At 34.4% G+C, this 24,150-nt stretch overlaps 1 protein-coding gene across 3 annotated transcripts in view; it reads left to right on the top strand.

Moving 5' to 3' along the window:
- BRIP1 (BRCA1 interacting DNA helicase 1) overlaps positions 1–24,150 on the top strand; it is a 181,670-nt gene that overhangs the window by 45,185 nt on the left and 112,335 nt on the right. For all 3 annotated transcript variants that reach the window (XM_077852395.1, XM_077852396.1, XM_077852393.1), the window contains exons 7-10: positions 5,575–5,865; positions 10,436–10,657; positions 13,988–14,187; positions 21,119–21,251. In XM_077852395.1, coding sequence (XP_077708521.1) covers positions 5,575–5,865; positions 10,436–10,657; positions 13,988–14,187; positions 21,119–21,251 — 846 coding nt within the window. The remainder of the gene's footprint in view (positions 1–5,574; positions 5,866–10,435; positions 10,658–13,987; positions 14,188–21,118; positions 21,252–24,150) is intronic.

Raw genomic sequence — 24,150 nt, 5'->3', positions numbered from 1 at the left:
TTTTCTTTCTTTCCTTCTTTCTCTCTCTCTCTTTCTCTCTCTCTCTTTCTTTTATAAAGTGGAGTGCTATTTTAAATAGAAATTTTACATTTTAACAAGACTGCGTTTTTAATCATTGTGTTTTTGGTATGTTAAGAACCCTTTCCCCACATTGGGATCATAAAAATATTTTCTTATACAGGGCCAGAAACCTTATTTACCACAAAACATAAAATATTTATTTTCTGACCCTTTACAGAAAAAGTTTGTTGTTATGTGCTTTAACGAGTCTCTTAATTGAGAATTTTGTTGTTTTTTTTCTTGAGGAATAAAGTGTAAATCTTGTTAGAAAATATTTGATTTAAATGTCAACCAATAATAAGTTAAAATAGTTTTTTGAAGTAAATTTTATAGCTTACCTTTAGGAATATTTTGTAATTGCATTCAGTAAATAATGCACTTAGAGTACTGACTTTAAACATTTCTCTAATTCATGAATGAAACTGGTATTGATAAACTCCGAAAACTGTGCTTTGTAGAATAATTAAAGAGAGAAACATTGTCAGTGAGATGAGGTGACCCTTGTCCTTCTACTTGGCTTGATAGATCGGGAATTCTAATATTTCTTGAGTGAATGAATGAGATAGTATATATATATAGTGTTTAGCACAGGGACAATCTTAATGACTGATAGTTATTATTATTATTTTTTAAAGATTTTATTTATTTATTCATGAAAGAGAGAGAGGCAGAGGGAGAGGGAGAAGCAGGCTCCATGCAGGGAGCCCAATACGGGACTCGATCCCGGGTCTCCAGGATCATGCCCTGGGTGGAAGGCAGGTGCTAAACCGCTGAGCCACCCAGGAATCCCCAGTTATTATTAATAATGAATATATCAGGTTATGTGTTTGTTGCTCACAACTATAAAGTGCCCCAATTATTAGCATAACAAAATGATTTTTCTTTTTGGCCTTGAAAATAACAGATTGCTGTGTACTTTTTCTTTTAAAAGGTAAACTTTTTATTTTGAAGTACCTTTTTGACATATGAAGAACTTCAAATTAGAACATCAGTTATGCATCCTTTGGATAAATACAATGTGGTACATGTATAGTACTTGACTTGGGGACATTAGTCACAGTCCACCAGTTAAAAAAAAACTTAAGTTATAGTCATGTGCAAAACAACGTATTTAATGAGTGAGTTATATAAAGAAATGTAAGACATAGTTTCTCTCCTCAAGGAATTTGCAGTGTGATTGACAGACAATACATGCACATGTGGAAAGTTCCAGAAAAGTATGTAATTATTTCATGGATCTAGTTTTCCCTTTATTTCCTACAAATAAAATTCTTTTTGATCTTTTTTCCTCATTCTTATATACTTTCTTATATACTTATTTTTCATACAAATATTCCCCTTTATGTCTGTGTTTAAAATCAGTTCATAGCGTCCTTTTAGGTTACCTAATTTTATGAATTACCAAAATAGCTTCTCTGGCAATACAATAGTTTCTAGCTATTCCTTTATTATTTTCCATTTTTAAAATTTACAGTCACCATGCTCATTTTTATTTTTCAATTATTTAGGCATAGTAATTTTTATGTTGTTGTTCTTATGGGGAGAGGTTGGAGAAAATTATAAAACTTCAGACCTCGACATTGTATCTTAATCTACTTGAACTTGTAACTTTGTGAAAGGAATAGTGGCAAGGACTCAGAATTTGGCCTTTCTTTTAAGATCAAGTCTTACAATCTTTATCCTTTCAAAAAATTTAGATACTTGTTTCTATATAATAAGAGAATAGGTAGGAATTGTTATACTTGAAAAGAGTTTTCTAAAATCCTTTGTTGTTGACCTTCTAAGAATAGTTTTGACTATTGTAAATTTGAAATTTATTTTTAAACAATTGACTCCTACATCTGGAAAGAATATAGCTGTCACACCCCCATGTGTCTCTTATGTTTCTCTTTATGGATGTAGGCTCCATGCTCAACGTGGGGCTTGAACTCCTGAGCCTAAATTCAGGAGTCGCATGCTCCACTAACTGAGCTGGCCAAGTGCCCCTATAGTTTTTTTGTTTGGTTGGTTGTTTTTTTCTCTTTAAATAATAATGGAATTTTGGTGTTATTCTGGTTGAGTTTTCTTGCCTTTTGTTGAAGTAAAAGGACTCTAGACAGTTTCTAGGTATAGAAGTAGCCATCTCTTAAAGAGTTTGGCTCTGCCACTCAGTGTAGCCTATTTCAGGTTTTAGAGATTACAGGTTTTGGAGAGCCTGTATGTTTTATCTTTCTTGACATTCAGATGTGTTTGATGAAAGTGAATACTTTTTAATTTATTCTCCGTTTCCTAATGCAATCTCTGTAAATTCAAAGGTCAAAAACAAAAGGAAAGTATCCCTGTGAAAGACAAACCTGATAGCTTGTTAGCAGGAGAAAAACTCAATGAAAGGTACAAAAGTATTTAATTTTGTTCTTTTATTATTTCAAGACAGCTAGGTCAAAGGATTTCAGAGAGAGGCCATAAAGTGTTAGCCTATTAGTTGAATTGGAAGATATTATGACCTCCTGCCATTGCTGCTTTCAGTATTCTTTCTCTGGTTTTCCTACAGAATTGAAAGTTGGGGGTTTTTTTGATGCAAATAATTCTTTTGCCACTAAAAAAATGTCTTTTTGAAGTCTCTGTTCTCTTGCCACAGTTTTTTTTTTCTGTATTAAATATGACTATACCAAATCCTTTAAATGGAAACTTCAATAGAAGATCACATCTGAAGAAATAATTCCTCTTTAATATTGCAAAGGAAAAAGAATCAACTTTCTTAATTTCCATCTTCTATAATAACTTGCCCAACCACTCACTGAAAAACCATATTCTTGAGAGTCAACCTCAAATTCGTAGATGACTAATTACTTCAGACCACTGTAAAACATAATGAACAAAAACATGTTTAATATAAAAGTAGTCCTAGTTTATAATTTTCTCAGTTATAGAGTGAAAATAGGATTTAAGGTACCTAAATAAAGCTGCTCTAATGGGAAAAGTTTTCTGAAACCATTCTCTATCTTTTGTTTTGTTAGTTACAGCTACTATCATAACATTTTAAGATAGGGAGATCCTTTTTTAAAATTATTAATGCCAAATTCATCCCTTTTAAGAAGTAAAAAGTTCTAATACAAAACAAGTTATAAAACTATGTAATAACATTCCTTTTTATTTGAAAAAATTATATGGGAGATATATATGAAGGTCTAAGTTATATATTAAATTATTTGTCATAGGTGGTTGACTTATTTTGTTTATTTCAATATTGTTTGGACTTTTGGTTAGAAAAAAGAATTAAATATAAGGTGTAGATGAATTAACATAAAATAAAAGGTGTAGATGATAAAGCTTTAAGTGGAATTGATGTTGAAAGTGAGGGATCCCTGGGTGGCGCAGCGGTTTGGCGCCTGCCTTTGACCCAGGGCGCGATCCTGGAGACCCGGGATCGAATCCCACGTCAGGCTCCCGGTGCATGGAGCCTGCTTCTCTCTCTGCCTGTGTCTCTGCCTCTCTCTCTCTGTGTCTATCATGAATAAATAAATAAAATCTTTAAAAAAAAAAAAAAAAAAAAAAGAAAGTGTTTCATCAGAAAGATTTTCTAAGCCTTGAGAGAAGACCACTTTATTGGATTACTTTTGTGCTTGGATATGATATTTACATGTAGTATATAGCCATGCATTAGACGTTAGCATTCCAATATTCAATTTAATATTCAGTATTTAATTTATTGTATCATAGGAAAGAGATATAGTATAATTGAGTGAAAAGATTGAAGGTACAGAAAAGTAAACTTAATTCTGCTACCTAGAGTTATCTTAATTCATTTACTAGGTTAATTAATTAATGTGATAATTGCAAAGGCCAAAAAAATATTCAGTCAGAAATATCATGATATAATTTGCATTCCATTTTCTGTGTGACCATAAATTGTTGGATATTGCAACATATGTAACATAAACCACATGTCAGCTGTTTCCTGCCTCACTGTTGACAAGAGCCCCATTCATAACTCTTCTTTTTATCCTTTCAGTGAATAAGTAATTATTCAATATAGAAGGCAGGATATTTGGAACAGGCTATTTAATGTGGCAGCACTCTGTAATGAAATCTGCTGCTACTAGCAACCTGAGAAGGGAATGTAACAATTCCAGCATGGCTGTAACTTTATCTGCTTTGACTGACTGTTTATTTGGCACATCAGTGAACCTTTTATCCCACTGAGTGACAGCTCCAGAAGGGTCACATTTACATCCATTCTATCATGTATTGTAATATTTAATGGCGGACAAGGTTGAGCGAGACTGGGAGTAATTTGAACTTGCTTTTCCACTGAGTTGAGGCTAAAAGACAGCTTGATCCCCAGTATTGTGGTATAACATACTATGACTTAGCATTTGTTTATGAAGGCTACTCTTACTGATTATAATTTTTTAAAAAATTGAGTAAAATGGTGTATTTGTTCTATTGAACTAAAACTCTACAGCACAAATTCTCTTAAGCAACTAAAACTCTACAGCACAAATTCTCTTAAGCAACTGTGGTATTTAGCTTTTTTTCCTTCTCAGTCACCATTCCTATAAACTAACTATTTCATAGTATTTCTTTTTAAATGAGGCTACATTTTGTCTCATTTATATAGCAATTGAGGTTGAGGAATGGGTGGTTAATAACCCATGATTCTAATATATAGCATTAAAGTTTTTATTTTATTTTTGAGTTTGGAAACAGAAGAGAAAAATCAGGTAAATAATGGACCACATTCCTGCTATTCCTTATGATAGTGTGTTTAAGGAGACATTTATCTAATGATTCCAATTATGGAACTGAATTATGAGTAAAATTGTCCAGAAAAAGCTATCCTGAATAATTTTCTGATGGATTTGAATTCCATGACAGGTAATTGAATTTCAGGTATACTTGTTCCACACAAGCAACCTGCCTTCATTATTAAATATTAATAGCATTCATTTGCATCCCTTTGCTAGAGAATAGTTCTCTTGTTTTTAATGATATTTTAGATTCAACTTGATTATTTCTATTTTTTGTAAGTTATTGTTTAAAGTGCTCTTTAAAATATTGGTATAGAATATTTGAATGTGCTATGCCGTGAACAAAAATAGCACTATCAACTCTAAATTGTAGTATCATGAGTTCACTTATAGCCTAAGCAGAAATGAAAACTGTCCTCCATTTTGTCTTATTTTTATTTTTATTTTATTTTATTTTTTATTTTTTCTTTATTTTTTTTTTTTTGTTAATTGTCTTATTTTTATAATTAGAATTAAAATCTACCTAAAATGTTTGGAATTCAAGAGTTAGAATGATATGTTAGAAAGCCATGTAAATATGGAAACATCATTTATAACTTTTAGGAGTACAAGAAAACCAATTTGAAATGGAAAACTTCCAAGTTTTAGATGATGTAATATCTTGACATTTCTCTTTATTTGACAATTGTGATTTATTACATAGTGGTTCTGATTCTATGAGAGGTTTAATAACATTTTTTGTGATCTACCAGACATGAGTTGTCTTTTTTTTCCTTTGTTACAGCCCCCCGGTCACTGTTCCAGGTGTTGTTGTTCTACTAAACAAGGAAGCAATCAAGATTCCTCAAATACCACTAAGAAGGATCATGGCGGGAAATCCAAGATACCCAAAATATATTTTGGGACACGCACACACAAACAGATTGCTCAGATTACTAGAGAGCTCCGGAGGACAGCGTACTCAGGGGTCCCAATGACTATTCTTTCTAGCAGGGACCATACTTGTGTTCATCCTGAAGTAGTAGGTAACTTCAACAGAAATGAGAAGTGCATGGAATTGCTGGATGGAAAAAATGTGAGTAAAGTTATTTTGTTTTAGAGAAAAAAATATGGCTGAAAAGATTCAATTACTCATTTTTTTACATGTTCATTTTGTGTTTTATATGTGTATTTCCACTGATAATCAAATAACTTATAAAAATCAAATTAATTGCTAGTATTGTTAATTTTTGAAAAAGAATTTTACCACAAGAAAACTTTTCTTCAAGTTTAGAATGATAAATTTTGGTTCTAAAGCTTGGGGGTGTTTAATTCCTTGAAATTAATTTCTGTTTTGGTCAGATGTTTTTTTACCTCTTTGAAATCTCACTATCAAAAATAGTCAAATGTTGGGTGATGTCATAGGAGATAAAAGTATTTAAATAATTTAGTCTAATTTAATCAGTTAATTATTTCGTATATTTAAAACTTTAAGAGAACATAGTTTATTTAGACTGAGTAAATAAATTTTAGTTGAATGAGAAATATAGTGATTATCCTATGTTTTAATTTTAATACAAATTTCTCTTTCAAAAAATAAATTGAATTATTAAAGTTAAAGATATGTCATTGGTGGTTTTGAAGACCTCCAGGAAAATCTTTAATACGAATTTGGTCAAGGTAGAAATTGAGAAGTCTTTCTTAGTAAAAACATAATTTTTTTGGCAGTATTAATTTGGTAGTCTGTGTACAGTTTAATAACTTGCTTAATCTGAAGTTAGAAGTATGAAATATACTGAGAAATTATTCGTGAACCATAAATTGATAGTCTATGAAATGACCAATGATAAATTAATATACTTTGAAAGTTCTTTCACTAGTATTTTGTCAAACAGAGTTGGTTCCCCACAAAAAGCTAGGAGCCATAGCCCCTAGAGTTTCATTTAATTGATATATCACCTTCTACCATGTAATGTGAATAAATTATTTTGTATCATGCATTTCTTTCTCAATGCTTATAAATAATTGAAGATACCTGCTTTTGGTTATTTGTCTTGACTTAATTCTGCCTCAGAATGGTTTGCTCATAGGCATACATGAACATTCTTTTTTTTTTTTTGTTCCCAAGTCCTTAGGGTAATTTGGTATTGTAATGATGCCCAATTACAAAGTCACTATAGGTGTCTCTGTTTACTATGACTGAATTACCAAAGTGAAATGATAAATAGACAACTGACAGTTTGAGTGAAAAAGAGTTTAAAGTGTGATAACACTTGAATTGACAGACTCCTCTCAGGGTTATGTTACACTGCTAAAATGGATGAGCCATTCTGGTTTTGCTATCAGCCTGCACAGGAGTGTCATTCTAAGTGCCCTTAAAGTGTAAACTTTCCGATTTTTTGGCTTGATCCAAAGGCACATGTGTTTTTATTCACTGTTTCTTTTATGAAACTGCTCCTATGATGGAAAAGCAATGCGCTTATCTCTTAAAAGTTAATTTTTGTTTCACTTAAGAACAAATAATTTTAACTAGCTCCAGAAATAATTCTAGAAAATTATTTTAGGTATGAAAGAATATGTTTTTTGTGAAGATGGAATTTAACAGTTAATAATCATCTACTCTAAAGGCATCTTGGTGATCATTTTACACAATTACAAGCTTTCAGAATAGTACCAAAGATAGTTGGAATAAAGAAATGATGAATATCATATTATTAAACTCAATCTGTATTGAAGTCAGTATGAAAGATACTTGGCACGTTTCCATCTGTTTATGGACCCTAGAATCAGGATTTTAGAGGTGGAAGAAACCTTAGAAATGGTAGTCTTTGGGTCAGAGGAATCTTTAAAAGGCTTCTGGTTCATTTACTCTTTTGATGCCTCATCACCTGAGAAAAATGGGCCCTGAAGTTTGCTCAGGGTCTAACAACTAGTTAGCAAGAAAGACAACTTTTCTGATTCTTCGTCATTGTTATTTTAATTACACTAGAAGCAAAACAAAAGATGGCATTATGGTATGAGGAAGTTGACCCTGTATGGAGGGTAAAAAAAGAAAGTAGAGATGGGACACAGTGAATGAAAGTAATATAGAGAATGAACTAAATAAATAAATAAAGGTTAGGTAAGTTCTTTTCTCAATTCTTATTTTTAGTACCATGGAGAACCAACTAGTAGCGTCCCCTTACGTGGCTGAATACAAAGCTTTAGAACTAGTTGTCGTCCCTCAGCTGACCATGCCTTGTTCTTGGATTTGTTGACATTCTTTTATAGGTGATGAACATTTTATGCTTTACTCCATTTCTAGTAATTTCTAGGTACTTTTGTGAATATAATGAGTACACATGTTTAAAATATGTAAAAATATAGATTTGGCTGTTGGATAGTTTGTAGATAAGCATATATATATTATATATGTAATATTATTTTCACTTGTTAAGGACCACAAACTAGGAAAGATAAATATTGGATTTCAAAATCACATTTAATTTTTTTATTGGTACCTAGAATTAATTAAATAAAAATGACCCGTCAGTTTTTAATGACTTCAGTCCCAAATGACAATTGAAATAGAAAATAATATATTTATAGTTAGAAGACTCCAAATTACAGAAAGCAATAAAATGAAAAGAGGACCTCTCCTTTTTGCTCCTTACATTCTTTTAACCCTTCAGGGAAATTGCTCTAAGGTTTTTTTATATAGTCTTCCAAAACACTTAAAATATGTATTTGCTAAAATGTGTATATATTCTTTTAAAAGCCTAAACATATTGGCATATAGACAAATCTGACACATTTCTTAGGGCTATATCTTTTACATAAATTTACCATAAGTTGTTTAACATGTCTGCTTCAAAAAAAAAAATGTCTGCTTTTGATAGATATTTGGTTTACTTTCAAATTTTTGGCTGTTTAACAGTGCATTATATATATATATATACATATATATATGTATATATATATATATATTCACATTAATGGTGAAATGTTAAATTTTGATAGTTATTGACAAAATATGTGCTTCTAACAGAAGTAATTTATAATTCCACTAATGGTGTACATTTATACTACTAATTTTATACATCTTTTAATGGGATATGATACACTATTGCTAGGACTGGGTTTTTATCAAGCATCTTATTTTTGATTAGCATATATTGATAAAATTTTTTACTTCTGGTAATAGAATGGCAAAGGACATTAGTAGATAGTACATGAAAGAAGAAATGCAAATTACTGTTTAAGCATGTTAGAATGTTCACAGAGTACAATAGCAGTGTTAAACCTTGCTAGAAGGAATAAAAAAGGGATCTCTGGGTGGCGCAGCGGTTTGGCGCCTGCCTTTGGCCCAGGGCGCGATCCTGGAGACCCAGGATCGAATCCCACATCGGGCTCCCGGTGCATGGAGGCTGCTTCTCCCTCTGCCTGTGTCTCTGCCTCTCTCTCTCTCTCTGTGACTATCATAAATAAATAAAAATTAAAAAAAAAAAGGAATAAAAACACAAATCAAAGCAAGAAGATTCTAGTTTTTAACCTTTAAAATAGGTAAAGATAATATTAGTGTTGATAAAGATACAGAAAAAGTGTTGTAAAGTGGTATACACTTTCTGGAGGATAATTTGGTGGTATAGTTTTCATGAAGCTTAAAAATACTTTATACTGTTGGATCCCATAATGCCATTTCTAAAAATGTATACTAAGAAAATATTTAGAAATGTGCATAAAAGTGCTCATTGCAGCATTATTTATAATGCAAAAATTGGTAACAGTCTAAATGCCCAACAATAATGAAACTGGTTTATAACTATTAACACAATGTACATATGTGGACACTGATGAAAAACTACTTAGTGATGTGAGAAAATATTTCTGATAGGATTTTTAATAAAATCAGATGGAAAAACAGTGATTCCAGTTTTATAAAAAATGTTTCTTATGGCTAACTTGTTAATCCTTGATGCCTTGGGAAACTTTGCTTTGTTTTCATTATTTTAATATTGGGTCACATTTTAGAGATGTATCCATATATACATATGTACAGAAGAGGTATAAATGAAATACATCAAAATGTTACTAGTACATGCTTTATGTGATAGAATTATAGATAATTTAGTGGGGTTTTTTTGGTGCTCTTTTGTATCTTACAGATATTTTGTAGTGAACACTGTTTTTTTTTTTTTCCCTAAGACATCCCCCCCCTCCTTTTCTCCTTTATTTCCTTTCTTTTTACTTATTTATATTTACTTAGGTAATACTATCTCATGGCTCAAACTGAAAATGTACAAAAGTGTCTATAGAGAAAAATCTCACTCATGTCCCCAAGTCACTTAGCTGTCATCTTTGAAAGCAAACAATGATACCATTGTTCTTGTGTATCCTTCAAGAAATATTTTTGCCAATATCACTTGAATCAGAACAATGGCACAACAAGCATAATTAAAAACAGTTTTTTCAGGTGAATTCGGGCTATCTAGAGCTATACTGATCTGGAGCTCTATATGAGTCAACTAACAGTTTCTTTAAAATGGTTGTGATTGTGGATATAATTTCTCTCCTGTAATATCTTTGCCTTGTGGCTTTAATGATGTTCTGAGAATTCTGAGATAAACTTGTTTTATTCCTTTGTTCCAGCATTGATTCACATTTCAGTAACACGTATTTGTTTTTAGGGCAAATCCTGCTATTTTTATCATGGTGTACATAAAATTAGCAATCAACACACATTACAGACTCTGCAAGGGATGTGCAAAGCCTGGGATATAGAAGAACTTGTCAGCTTGGGAAAAAAACTAAAAGCATGTCCGTATTACACAGCACGAGAACTAATAGAAGATGCTCACATAATATTTTGTCCTTACAACTATCTTCTAGATGCACAAATAAGGGAAAGTGTAAGTAGCTATGTGAAAATTAGAACTTTTCTCCTACTTACTAAGATACAAATGATCAATGTAAAGCTTTTAGATGTTTTACTTTTCACTTATTTTTTGCTTTATATTTATGTAAATGTATAAGCAGATTAGAGTACTGAAAACATATACAGAGGTATATTAAAAACGGAGTTTTAGATCTTGTCATTTTAATGTACAAAGTAATACATACTTTTAAGGACCCAATACTGAACTGGAGTTTTGATGGGGTTTTTCAGCCTTGTTAATAATGATATTGATAATTATTTGTTTTGGGGCGTGATAATTCTTTGTTGTGGTGGTTTATCTTGTGCACTGTAGGATGCTTAGCAGCATCTCTGGTTTTATCCACTAGACACCAGTGACACCCTTGTAGCTGTCACAATCAAAGATGTCTCCAGGGCAGTCCGGGTGGCTCAGCGGTTCAGCGCCACCTTCAGCCCAGGGCGTGATCCTGGAGACCCTGGATTAAGTCCCACGTCAGGTTCCGGATTGAGTCCCACGTCAGGCTCCCTGCGTGGAGCCTGCTTCTCCTTCTGCCTGTGTCTCTGCCTCTCTGTCTCTCTCATGAATAAATAAATAAAATCTTTAAAAAAAAAATGTCTCCAGACATTGCCAGATATAACCTGTGGGGCAAAATTACCCCCAGTTGGGACCCATTAATAACTATCACTCCTTCCATTTATGAATAGTCAGAATTATTTTAAAACATTCATATGAAGAATCTGTAGTTTGAAGAACTTTGTGGGGAGAATATGTACACTATGCAAATTATGCTTTGTGAGTTTTTGAGAAAGTTTGGATATAGCATTTGTAATTTTGTGAGTTTTTGAGAAATAAAATTTGGATTTAGCATTTGTGTTTATTTGCATGGGTCTTAGAACCATCCAGTTACAGCATCAGACAAAAAGTAATTAACTTAGGTGCTTTCTTCAGTTGAGCGTCTGACTCTTGATCTCAGCTCAGGTCTTGATCTCAGGGTCATGAGTTTGGACTCTGCTTTGGGCTTCATACTGGGCATGGAGCTTACTTAAAAAAAAAAGTGAATAACCTGGTATATTCACCTATTATTCCTCTCTTTAGATCTGACTGCACAACTCTCATTGGCTTTCTTTTTAAGCTTAAAATTCATAGGCATTATGTTTACTATCCCTGTCCTACCTCTTCTTTGGTTGCCTCTTTGCTAGGTTCCTTTCATTTGAGCCACTTGTACATATCAGTGGCAGGTCGGTCTTCCTAGTATTTCTTTTATTACATACTTCTTCTGATTAAAAAATCTGTTGCACTCTTGGCTCATGGGATAAAGTCTATATCTTTTTAAATATTATTTAATTTAAATTCAGTTAATTAACATATACTATATCATTGGTTTCAGATATAAAGGTCAGTGATTCAGCAGTCTTATATAATACCCACTGCTCATCACATCAGTGCTGTCCTTAATGTCCATTACCCAGTTACTCCATCCCTTCATCCCTCTCCCCTCCAGTAACCCTCAATTTGTTTCCTATGATTAAGGGTATCTCTTATGATTTGTCTCCCTCTCTGACTTCATCTTGTTTTGTTTTTACCTCCCTTCTTCCAGGATCCTCTGTTTTGTCTCTTAAATTCCACATAAGAGTGAGATCATATGATAATTGTCTTTCTCTGATTGACTTATTTCACTTAGCATAATACCATCTAGTTCCATCCACATCGTTGCAAATGGCAAGATTTCATTTTTGATGGCTGAGTAGTATTCCATTGTATATGTATACCACATCTTCTTTATCCATTCATCTGTCATTAATGTCTGTATCTGCTAAGCTTACTCTCAAGATGCTCAATAGTCTGGCTTAGATCTGCCTTCTCAGACATTTCTGCTACAAACTCCCAACTTAGCCCCTTCAAAAATTACCTCATAGTCCCCTAAGAATATCTTGTTCTTAACTTTATCTCTGCTTTTGATGATGCCTATATTGAAGTGCACTCCTCCTTTTGCTTTCCAAATCCAAATTCTACTCACCTTTTAATTATTTATTTATTTTGGGGAGCAGGGAGGGCACAGTGAAAGAGAGAGATCTTAAGCAGACTCCACACCCAGTGAGGAACCTGATGTGGGGCTTGATCTCATGACCCTAAGATAATGACCTGAACTGTAATCAAGAGTGAAATGAATGCTTATCCGACTGAGCCACCCAGGGACCTTTCTACTCATCTTTTTAAATGCCAATACATTTCCTATTCTTTCATGGTTCTTTTTCAGTCATCGTCAACTTTCTGTATATTTTTTCCTCAGAATAACTCACTGGCAATTGTTTTTTAACATTTCTTTGTATTAGCCAGGACTCTGAACTGCAAGTGACACAAACCCAGCTTCAGTAGAGCTTAAGAAAAAATGCTTGGCTGACTTTATTGTGATGGCTTTATTCTCAGTTTCTTTCCAGGTGGAACAAAGATAACCACAAATAGCCACCTAATCTGGAAAAAATTCATGATCTTATATTCATCACTCCAAATTTCTCTGATTGGCCTCCCTTAAATCTCATCTTCACTCTTCAACCTATGACCACAGAGGGATGGAATACTTTATTTAATTGACAAACCTGGGGGCACCTGGGTGGCTCAGTGGTTGAGCATCTGCCTTTGGCTCAGGATGTGATTCTGGGGTCCTGCTTCTCCCTTTGCCTGTCTCTCTCTCTCTCTCCCTCTCTCTCTCTCTCTTTCTCTCTCTCTGTGTCTCTCATGAATAAATAAATAAAATCCTTAAAAAAAATAACTGACAAACCTGGATTCTGAGTCTATGTTTTGAGGGTGGTGATATCCCTTGATTAACGGATTAACAGTTCTGTCAATACCACATGGCATCTGGGAAAAACAATTCTCAAAATGAAGGATAGTAGGAACAACTAAAATGAAACAGATAAATGCTGTATTTATATTAGTATTTTCAGAGTCTCTTGAATATTGTATAATTATTTAATTTTAAAGTTTTTTTTTGTTCCTCTTTTAAAATTATGTCGGAGATTGCTTCATAGTGAGATTTTTATACCCTTTTGTGTGGCCAGCTGTACTTTAATCCAGATTCACTTAACATGTATTTTGGTTGATAGGTTTGTAAAGTATTTTGAGAATGAAAAATGGGAAACTGTAATGTTGAGCTAATATTTGTTAGCCTCATTAGTGCTTTAAAAGTGTTAAGACCTAGAATCAGTTACTTATATAATTATTCTTGCCACATTGGCCTATAATTGAAGTTTTAAATGAAATATCTTGCCTACTGCTGTTAAGTGCATTTTACTGAATGTTTTACAGAATTCTTTTGTCTTATAGATGGATATCAATCTGAAAGAACAGGTTGTCATTTTAGACGAAGCTCATAACATTGAAGACTGTGCTCGGGAATCAGCAAGTTATAGTGTAACAGAAGTTCAGCTTCGTTTTGCTCGAGATGAACTAGATAGCATGGTCAACAATAATATAAGGAAGAAAAACCATGAACCCTTACGAGCTGTGTGCTATAGCCTAATTAAGTAAGAACATTTGTTTAACAGTGTCATTTTTGCTGCCTTTGTATTAAAAACATGTTTTATTATGCCATAGTATTTTTTTTTAAGATTTTATTTATTTATTCATGAGAGACGCAGAGTGAGAGGCAGAGACACAGGCAGAGAGAGAAGCAGGCTCCTTGTGTGGAGCCCAATGTGGGACTGAATCCCAGGACTCCAGGATCACGCCCTGAGCCAAAGGCAACCACTGAACCACACAGGTGTCCGATATGCCATAATATTTTAATTAGTAAACTTTGAACTGGCAACTTAGGAAATAGATTGTTCCTTGCCTGTTAAACTTTTAGAAATAAGCCAGTCCAAACTTTTGTCTTGTTCAAAAGAATATAATAATAGATTTTTAAATTGATAATTATTAATTTGATTTCTAATTTAACAGAATAATTTAATAGCCTCCTGTATGATATATATGACATTGGGCTGAACATAAACTGAACATTAACATATTTTAAAATTTTGGGGCAGCCTGGGTGGCTCAGCAGTTTGGTGCCGCCTTCAGATTGGGTCCTGCGTCCGGCATGGAGCCTGCTTCTCCCTCTACCTATGTTTCTGCCTCTCTCTCTCTCTCTCTCTGTCTCTCTCTGTCCCTCATAAATAAATAGATAAAATCTTTAAAAAAAATTTTTTGGATTATGCTTTATTTTTAAGATTTTATTTATTTATTCATGAGAGACACACAGAGAGAAAGAGAGACAGGTAGAGGGAGAAGCAGGCTTCCAGCAAGGAGCCTGATATGGGACTTGATCCTGGGTCCTGGGATCACTCCCTGAGCCAAAGGCAGATACTACACCACTGAGCCACCCAGGCGTCCCTGGATTATGCTTTAATTTGTTGCTTTATCTTTCAGTTTGAGTAGGGTTCTGTTTTGATGAGTTTTAACTAACCAGGATTTCAATACTCTAAAATAACAGATATAGTAATATTTTTATTAAAGTTTACATTGAATTCTTTTTTATTTTTTTAAAAGATTTTATTTATTCATGAGAGACACAGAGAGAGAGAGAGAGAGGCAGAGACACAGGCAGAGGGAGAAGCAGGCTCCATTCAGGGAGCCCACTGTGGGACTTGATTCTGGGTCTCCAGGATCACGACCTGAGCCAAAGGCAGACATTTAACCACTGAGCCACCCAGGCATCCCTGAATTCCTTTTTATTAGACATTAGGTTTTGGTGGGTTTTTAAATGATTTTCTCTCTTTTTTTTTTTTTTTAAGATTTTATTTATTCATGAGAGACACAGAGAGAGAATGAGAGAGCGACAGGCAGAGACACAGGCAGAGGGAAAAGCAGGCTCCACGCGGGGTGCCCAATGTGGGACTCATTCCCGGGACTCCAGGATCACACCCCGGGCCGAAGGCAGGTGCTAAACCGCTGAGCCACCCAGTGATCCCAGACATTAGGTTGTTAATCTAGAATCTCTTTATCTTTTTTTTTTTAAGATTTTATTTATTTATTCGTGAGAGACACACAGGGAGAGACAGACATAGGTAGAGGGAGAAGCAGGCTCCTCATGGGGAGCCTGATGCGGGACTTCATCCCAGGACCCTGGGATCACCCTCTGAGCCGAAGGCAGACTTTCAACTACTGAGCCACCCAGGTACCCCTAGAATCTCTTTATCTTAGATCTTGACCCTCTATCTTATTCCATTCACTGCAGCATTTTTCTGTTCATAGTATATTTAAAATTTTTTTGAAGGTTACATAGTCACATGTTTGAATATAAAAGATATAGAAATTTATGTTGTAAAAACTCCTTCCCACCCCATTCTCCATCTGCATAGGTCCTCTCCTGAACAAGTTTAACATTCAGTGCATATTTATGAGGAATTCATTGATGAACCAATATAGGTACTTTCCCCAGTCCCTCCTTTTCCTCCCAAATGATGGCATGCTACATTTTTAGTTTTTTGTCTTCTCCATTTTTTTTTTTTTTTTTTAAGATTTATTTAGAGGATCCCTGGATGGCTCAGCGGTTTGGCGCCTGCCTTTGGCCCAGGGTGTGATCCTGGAGTCCCAGTATTGAGTCCCGCATTGGGCTCCCTGCACAGAGCCTGCTTCTCCCTCTGCCTGTGTCTCTGCCTCTCTCTGTGTGTCTCTCATGAATAAATAAATTTTTTTTTTTAAAAACTATTTATTTATCTTAGAGAATGTGTGCAGCATGTGAGGGGAAGAGCAGAGGGAGAGAGAGAATCTCTAGCAGACACTCCGCTGAGCATGGAACCTGATGATGCAGGGCTTGATCTCACAACCCTGAGACTATGACCTGAGCCAAAATCAAGAGTTGGATGCTTAACCAGCTGAACCACCCAGGCGCCCCATTGTCTTCCATTTTAAGCATAAAAATGTTATTTTTAAAGCGATTTTATTAAAATAAATAAATAAATAAATAAATAAATAAGTAAATAAATAAAGTCATTTTATTGAAGTATGATTGACATATATAAAACTATAAATATTCAATGTATACAACCGGATAAGTTTGCAGGTAAGTATATATCCATGAAACTATCATCACAATCTATGCCATAAACATCACCTCTGAAAGTTTCCTTCTGTCCTCTTTATTAATCGTTTTTTTTTTTTTTATAAGAACACGTAAGCTCTACCCTCCTAGCAAATTTTTTAAGTATACAATACAGTATTGTTGACTATTGGCACTGTACTTTATGCTTATTGTTTCCTGTTTCATGTCTTTTTTCACTTAATATATTTTGGAGATTTTTCCTTATCATGACTTAGAAAGCTTTCTCAGTTTTAAAAAATAATTGCCTTGAATTCCATTGCATGGATGTATAATAATTTAACTAACATCTAAATAGTAGATACTGAGGTTTACAATTGTTTGCTGTTACAATGGGAGTATATAGGAAAATTCCTACAAGTGGGATTGTTGAGTGAAACCGTAGATCCACATGTAATTCTGATAGATATTTCTAAACTTTACACAGTAAGTGGGTAGGCAGAGGACTAATTTATACTTTCGCCAGCAACATATGAGAGGATGAAAGTTGTTTTTTTCTAGTCTGATGGGTGAAAAGTGGTATTCAGTGTAGTTTTTACTTAATTTCTCTTAATATAATTGATATTAAGCATTTTATTATTTTTTTTAAAGAAGATTTATTTGTTTTAGAGAGAGGGAGTTGGAAGAGAAGAAGGAGAAGGATTGGAGGAGACAGAAGGAGAGGTAGCAAGAGTCCTAAGCAGACTCTGCACTGAGTATGGAGCCCAACGTGGGGCTCAGTCTCACAACCCTGAGTTCATGACCTGAGCTGAAACCAAGAGTCAGACGTTTAATTGACTGGGCCACCCAGGTGCCCCAATATTAAGCATTTTAAAAGGCAAACGGTGTATTTCCTTTCCTGTCAACTGTTGACATCTCTGTCCTTTTTTGGTTTTGTTACAGTTTTTACTGATTTGTAGAGGCTCTTTGTAGATTAACCCTTTGCCTGTCTGTGATAAGAGTGCAAATATTTTTCCCCCTATTTTACCATGTGCTTGTGCCTTTCCTTTTTTTCTTTTTTTTTAAGATTTTATTTATTTATTTATGACACACACACAGAGGCAGAGACATAGGCAGAGAGAGAAGCAGGCTCCCTGCAGGGAACCCAATGCTGGACTCGATCCCGGGACCCAGCATCCTGCGTTGGATGGCACTAAATCGCTGAGCCATCCAGGTATCCCGCTTATGCCTTTCCTGTGGTGTTTTTGTCACGTAGCATATTGTCATTTTTACTTCACAGCATAATTTGGTGAAAGAGTTGTCTTTAGTTGCTAATTCTGTTTTCTCACTCCCCAGTCTTTCCTCACTGATCTCAGTTGTGTTGTTGTCTGCAGACTTCTACTGAAACTGTTCTTATCAAGGTCACCAATGATCCCTTATGTTGCCAAATGCAAAGGTTATTTTTCTATTATCTCACTCAGCCTCTCAGCAGTATTGTTTGGGTATTGTCAACTATCACCTCTATGAAAAATGTTTTTGGCTTAACTTCTGTGAAATAATGGAAAATATGTACACATTGCTCTCTGTCACCAGTTCCTGGCACAGAGTTCCTAAAACCTTGCAATTTCCTAAGTGAGAAGAGTACTAAGAGCATTTTTAACCCCCCAGTTCCTGACAGAACTCCTAAATCCTTTGGTATTTCCTAGGTGCTCGGACTGGCTTTTGTTCTAATGAGGTGCTTGGTGAACTTCTGGATGTGTGTGGTCACTAGAAAGACTAAACCATGATTAGAAGCTTAGAACTTTCAGCTCCACCTTTCCTCTGGAAAGGGGAGAGGGAGGGGAGATCAAGTTAATAATTGATCATGCTTATGTAATGAAGCCATTGTTCAGAACTTCCAGATTGGTGAACACATTTATGTGCTTGGAGCATCCCACCTTTCTAGGAACAGAAGCTCCTGTGCTCAGACCCTCCCAGAACTTTCCATCTGGCTATTTGTCTGTATCCTTTATTGTATAATAAACTGGTAAACATAGATGTTTTCTGGAGCTCTGTGGGTTGTTCTAGTAAATGATCAAACTTGAGGAGGGGTCATGAGAACCTCTGACTTATAATTGCTTTGTCAGAGGCACAGATGACAACTTGGACTTTAATGCTGGCATCTGAAGTGACGAGGTGGGGAGGACAGTATGGTGAGACTGAAACCCAGTCTTGGGATCTGTGCTAACTTTAACTTGTTAGTGTTAAGAATTGGATTGAATCATGGAACACCCAGCTAGTGTCTTGGAGAATTGCATTAGTGTAAGGAAAAAAGAACCCCACATACATTTAGTGACCAAACATGTCAGAAGTGAAGTAGTAAGACTAGAGGAGACATACAAGAGTACTTTTTCCTAGACAGCCTCTGGATACCTTCTGGTCTTCTTCTTCACAGTCTACTCTTTCTCAGTTTCTTTTGATAGTTCTTATTCTGTTTGATGTCTAAATGTTGAAGTGCCTCAGGATTTGGTTCTGGTACTTCATTTCTTCTCTTAACTCTGTACTTTGCCTAAATTACATAACCGAGTACCGTAGTAGTACTAGTGAGGCCTGAATCTGTGTCTAGCCCAATTTCTAATAAATCTATATTCAAATCTGTCTCTGGAATGTGATTTTCGTATATTGACCTGTACTTTATATTAATCTGTTGGGGCTGGGATCCCTGGGTGGCACAGCGGTTTGGCACCTGCCTTTGGCCCAGGGCGCGATCCTGGAGACCCGGGATCGAATCCCACGTCGGGTTCCCGGTGCATGGAGCCTGCTTCTCCCTCTGCCTGTGTCTCTGCCTCTCTCTCTCTCTCTGTGACTATCATAAATAAATAAAAAATTAAAAAAAATATTTAATCTGTTGGGGCTTTAATTTCAACTTTACAAAATAAACTCCTTCTCTTCTCCTACCTACTCCCCCCAAACGCCTTGTCTTCCTTATCTAAGCAAACAATACCAGCCAGTTCCTCAAATCAGAAATCTGTTATCCTTGATTGCTACCTCACCTTATCCAGTTCATCAGTAAGTTTAATAAATGCCACCTGTACAATATATCCCAAATCCTTCAAACTCCTATCTATCATCCCAGAATCATCTCTCAACTAGAATTCTGTAACAGCCTGCAACAGGTCTCTGCTTTTATTTTTGCCTTTTTCCATAATCCATTCTGGCTTAGAAACTGGAATCATCTTTTAAACACTTAAAATAGGTTGTGTTTGATTTCAAATATTCCATTTAAGGGGCACCTGGGTGACTCAGTCGGTTAAGCAACTGACTCTTGACTTCAGCTCAGGTCATGGTCTCAGGGTTGTGGTATGGATCCCCACACTGGGCTCTGTGCTGTGTGTGTAGCCTGCTTAAGATTTTCTCTCTCTCTCTCCCAATGCTCCTCTCCAATCCCCTCCTCATGTGTACACACTGTCTAAATCAGTCAATCAGTCCTCTTATTTAAAACCTTCCCATTACACTTTGGATAGAATCCAGATTCCTTACCTTGTCTCAACATGATCTGATTCCTGCTTATCACTCTAACATTGTTCTAACATTGTTCATATTGTTATTCTTTTTTGCCCATTGTGTTGCAACTACAGTGGCTTTCTGTCAAGTCCTTAAATAAACAAAATTTGTTAACCACTTCTAGATCTTTGCATTAGCTATTCTTTCTACTTGGAATCCCTCCCCCCTACCCCCCGCGCCCCCATCCTTTCATGACGGGGTATTTTTTGCATTCAGTTATTAGAATAAATGTCACTTCAGGGAGAACTTCCTTGACACTCAAATTAAAGTAGCAAGTAGATTACATTAACCTAATTTATTTTCATTATATCACTTTCCATTATCTGATATGCTCTTGTTTCATGTATGTGTTTCTAAGTTTATTTCTCCCTTTAGTAGAATGTAATTTCCATGAGAATAAGGATCTTGCCTGTTTTACTTACTGCTGTATTTCTAGTATCCAGTACAGTGTCTGGCATATAATATAGGCATTTAAGTACTTACTGAATGTCAAAATGTATATGTATACATAAAAATGAATAAAGTTTCTAGTAACTCTCTTTTTTGTCTTAATATATAATACCTTAATTTCTTTATTAGATTGTTTTATATTTTCTTTATGTGCATTTGGGATCAAATGCTCCTATACCTGGCTGTCAGTTGGAAAGATAGTCAAGTGAAGCAGTGTGAATCCATAAAACATAATTGGGAAATCACATGCATGTTTCTCTTTTCTAAGTGAAAGCATACTATTTAGCTATATAAGTGTTTATTTGGCAATATGAGACATGCATGCATTTTAAGAGATGTCTGAATTCACATTTGTATCGTAATAGCTTCAAGGAATATGATGAATGTATCACAACTCTTTCTTTTGTTAAAATAGTGCACACAAGGGTGATATTAGTTGATGGAACTGTTTTATTTTATTTTAGTTGGTTAGAAGCAAACTCTGAACATCTTGTGGAAAGGGATTATGAGTCATCCTGTAAAATATGGAGTGGAAGTGAAATGGTCTTAAATTTGCACAAAATGGGCATTACTACTGCTACTTTTCCTATTTTGCAGGTAAGATTTTTTTCCACCTCTAATATTTATTTAGTGAATTAAACCATTAAACCATTGTTTAATAATGAATAAATTAATCCAGACCTAAAAAAGTAGCAACTTAATTGTTTTAAAATTTTATTTTATTACTAAGCTTGGTAATCTTTAACTGATGGTGTAAATAATGGATTAAAAAATTCTCATTATTTAGTTATAACTAAATAAAATATAATGTAAAATATATAAAATATAAAATAAAATATAACAAAATAAAATAACTGCTTATTTTAAATTAATAGACTTTGCTTTTAAGAGTGGTTGTTTGAAGTTTGCAGAAAAATTTAGCAGAAAGGACAGAATTCTCATGTACCTAATGACAAACATACATACACACTCCAGTTCTCCTATTATTAACATCTTACAATAATACAGTATATTTGTTACAATTGAGCCAGTATTGTTAACTAAAGTCCATAGTTTTACATTAAAGATTCACTTGTACAATTCTGTGAGTTTTGACAAAAATAAAGTCATGTATCTACCATTACAGTGTCATACAAAATATTGTCACTGCCTTAAAAATCTTATGTGCTATATTTACTAATTCATTCCTTCACCATACCTCATGTCCCCTGCTGAACTTCTGGCAACCAGTGATATGTGTGTGTGTGTGTGTGTGTGTGTGTGTGTGTGTGTGTGTATTTTTTTTTTTTTTTAATTTTGACTCCTTAGTTTTGCCTTTTCCAGAATGCCATTTAGTTGGAATCATACTAAGGGTCCTTCATGTCTTTTTATGGTTTGATGGCTCATTTCTTTTTATTGCTAAATAGTATTCATTGTATGTATGCACACTGCTGATCCATTCACCTACTGTAGGACTTCCAAGTTTGGGCAATTCTGAATAAAGCTATTATAAACATTTGTGTGAGTATTTTTGTGTGGATATGCCTTCTTCTCATTGGGTAAATACTTAGTACAATTGCTGTATTGATGGTAAGACTTCTTTTAGCTGTGTAAGAAACTGCTATCTTCCACAGTGGCTGTGCTATTATTTTACATTCCCATCATCAGTGAATAAGGGATCCTGTTATTCTACATCCTTGCCAACATTTGGAATTGTCAGTTTTGAATACTAGCCATTCAAATAGATATGTAGTAGTATCTTATTGTTATTTTAATTTACAATTCCTAAATAACATTTGAGGTGGAACATCTTTTTACATGCTCTTTTGCCATCTATATATCTTATTTGGTGAGATGTCTCTTCAGATCTTTTGCCTACTTTTCAGTTGGATGCTTTTGTCTTCCTATTACTGAGTTTTAAGGGTTTTCTATATTTGGTATACAAGTCCTTCATCAGGACTCATGCTTGCAGATATGTTCTTCCAGTCTGTGGCTTGTCTTTTCAATGTGTTAACAGTGTCTTTTTTTGAAACATAAGTTTTTGTTTTTTGTTTTTTTTTTAAGATTTTATTTATTTATTCATGAGATATACAGAGAGAGAGGCAGAGACACAGGCAGAAGGAGAAGCAGGCTCCATGCAGGGAGCCCGACATGGGACTCGATCCTGGGTCTCCAGGATCAGGCCCTGGGCTTAAGGTGGTGCTAAACTGCTGAGCCACCCAGACTGCCCAAGTTTTTAGTTTTAATAGAGTTCACCTTACCAATTTTTTTCTTTGATGGATCATGCTTTAGATGTTGTGTCTGAAAACTCACCACCAAAGCCAAAATCACCTAGATTTTCTTCTGTTATTTCTTCTAAAAGTTTCAGAGTTTTCATTTAACATTTAGGTCTGATCCATTTTTAGTTAATTTTTGTGAAGGATAGAAGGTCTGTATCTAGATTCATTTCTTTGCATGTTCTGTCACCATTTGTTGAAAAGACCATCCTTTCTCCTTTGGATTGTCTTTGTTGCTTTGTTAAAGATCAGTTGACTGTATCCTTGTGGGTCCATTTTTAGGCTCTATTCTTTTCCATTGATTGATTTGTCTGTTCCTTCACTAATACCACACTATCTTCATTACTATTGATTTATAATAAGTCTTGAAGTTGGGTAGTATCAGTTCTCTGATTTTGATCAGTATATTGTATTGGTTATTTTGGTTGGTTTCTTTCCAAATAAACTTTAGACTCAGTTTGTCAATCCACCAAGTAACTTTCTGGAATTTTGATTGAGATTGTCTTGAATCTATAGATCAAAGTAGGAAGAACTAACAATTGAACAATACTGAGTCTTCCTATTTATGAACAGAGAGTATCTTTCCATTTGTTTGGATCTTTGTTTTCTTTTATAAGAATTTTATAATTTTCCTCATGTACAGACTTAAAGAGGCTTTTGAACTAAAACAGATAAGAACTATGGCTACCATGGTCACCACTAGAATTCTGGGCATATGAGTATTAAAAATGTATTTTTATCAGATAATACTTAAGATTTTTGCCCTGCATTTTTAAAATGCAATGTGGTATTATAAGTATTGCCCATATCATGGCATCTTTCCATGATTTTTTGTATAAACTTTGCATTTTAATAGTTCATATCATTAGCAAAATGGATAAATTGTGAGGAATTCATAGAATATTAGACAGCAATTTAAGAAATGAACTACCAATCATATAAATGAATCTTAGAGACAATGTTGAGTAAAAGAAACTGGACACAGAAGAGTATAAACTGTATGATTTCATTTTTATGAAATTAAGAAATGAATATTATTACACTAGTAGAAGTCAGAATAATGGTTACTACTGTGCAGGGGTAAGGAGCAGTTTGGGTTGAGAAAGGGCAAAAGGGAACCATCTGGGATTCAAGGAATATTTTGTATTGTGAGTGTTAGTTACATGGGTGTGTGCATGTTGTGTGTATGTATGTTTAGTGAGCTGTATATTTAAGACTAGTGCATTATATATTATACTTTA

This window comes from Canis aureus, chromosome 16 (genome assembly GCF_053574225.1).
Source record: "Canis aureus isolate CA01 chromosome 16, VMU_Caureus_v.1.0, whole genome shotgun sequence".
Taxonomy (NCBI): domain Eukaryota; kingdom Metazoa; phylum Chordata; class Mammalia; order Carnivora; family Canidae; genus Canis; species Canis aureus.
Note: the sequence above shows the minus strand (reverse complement) of the source record. Positions and strands in the feature narration are given on the sequence as shown.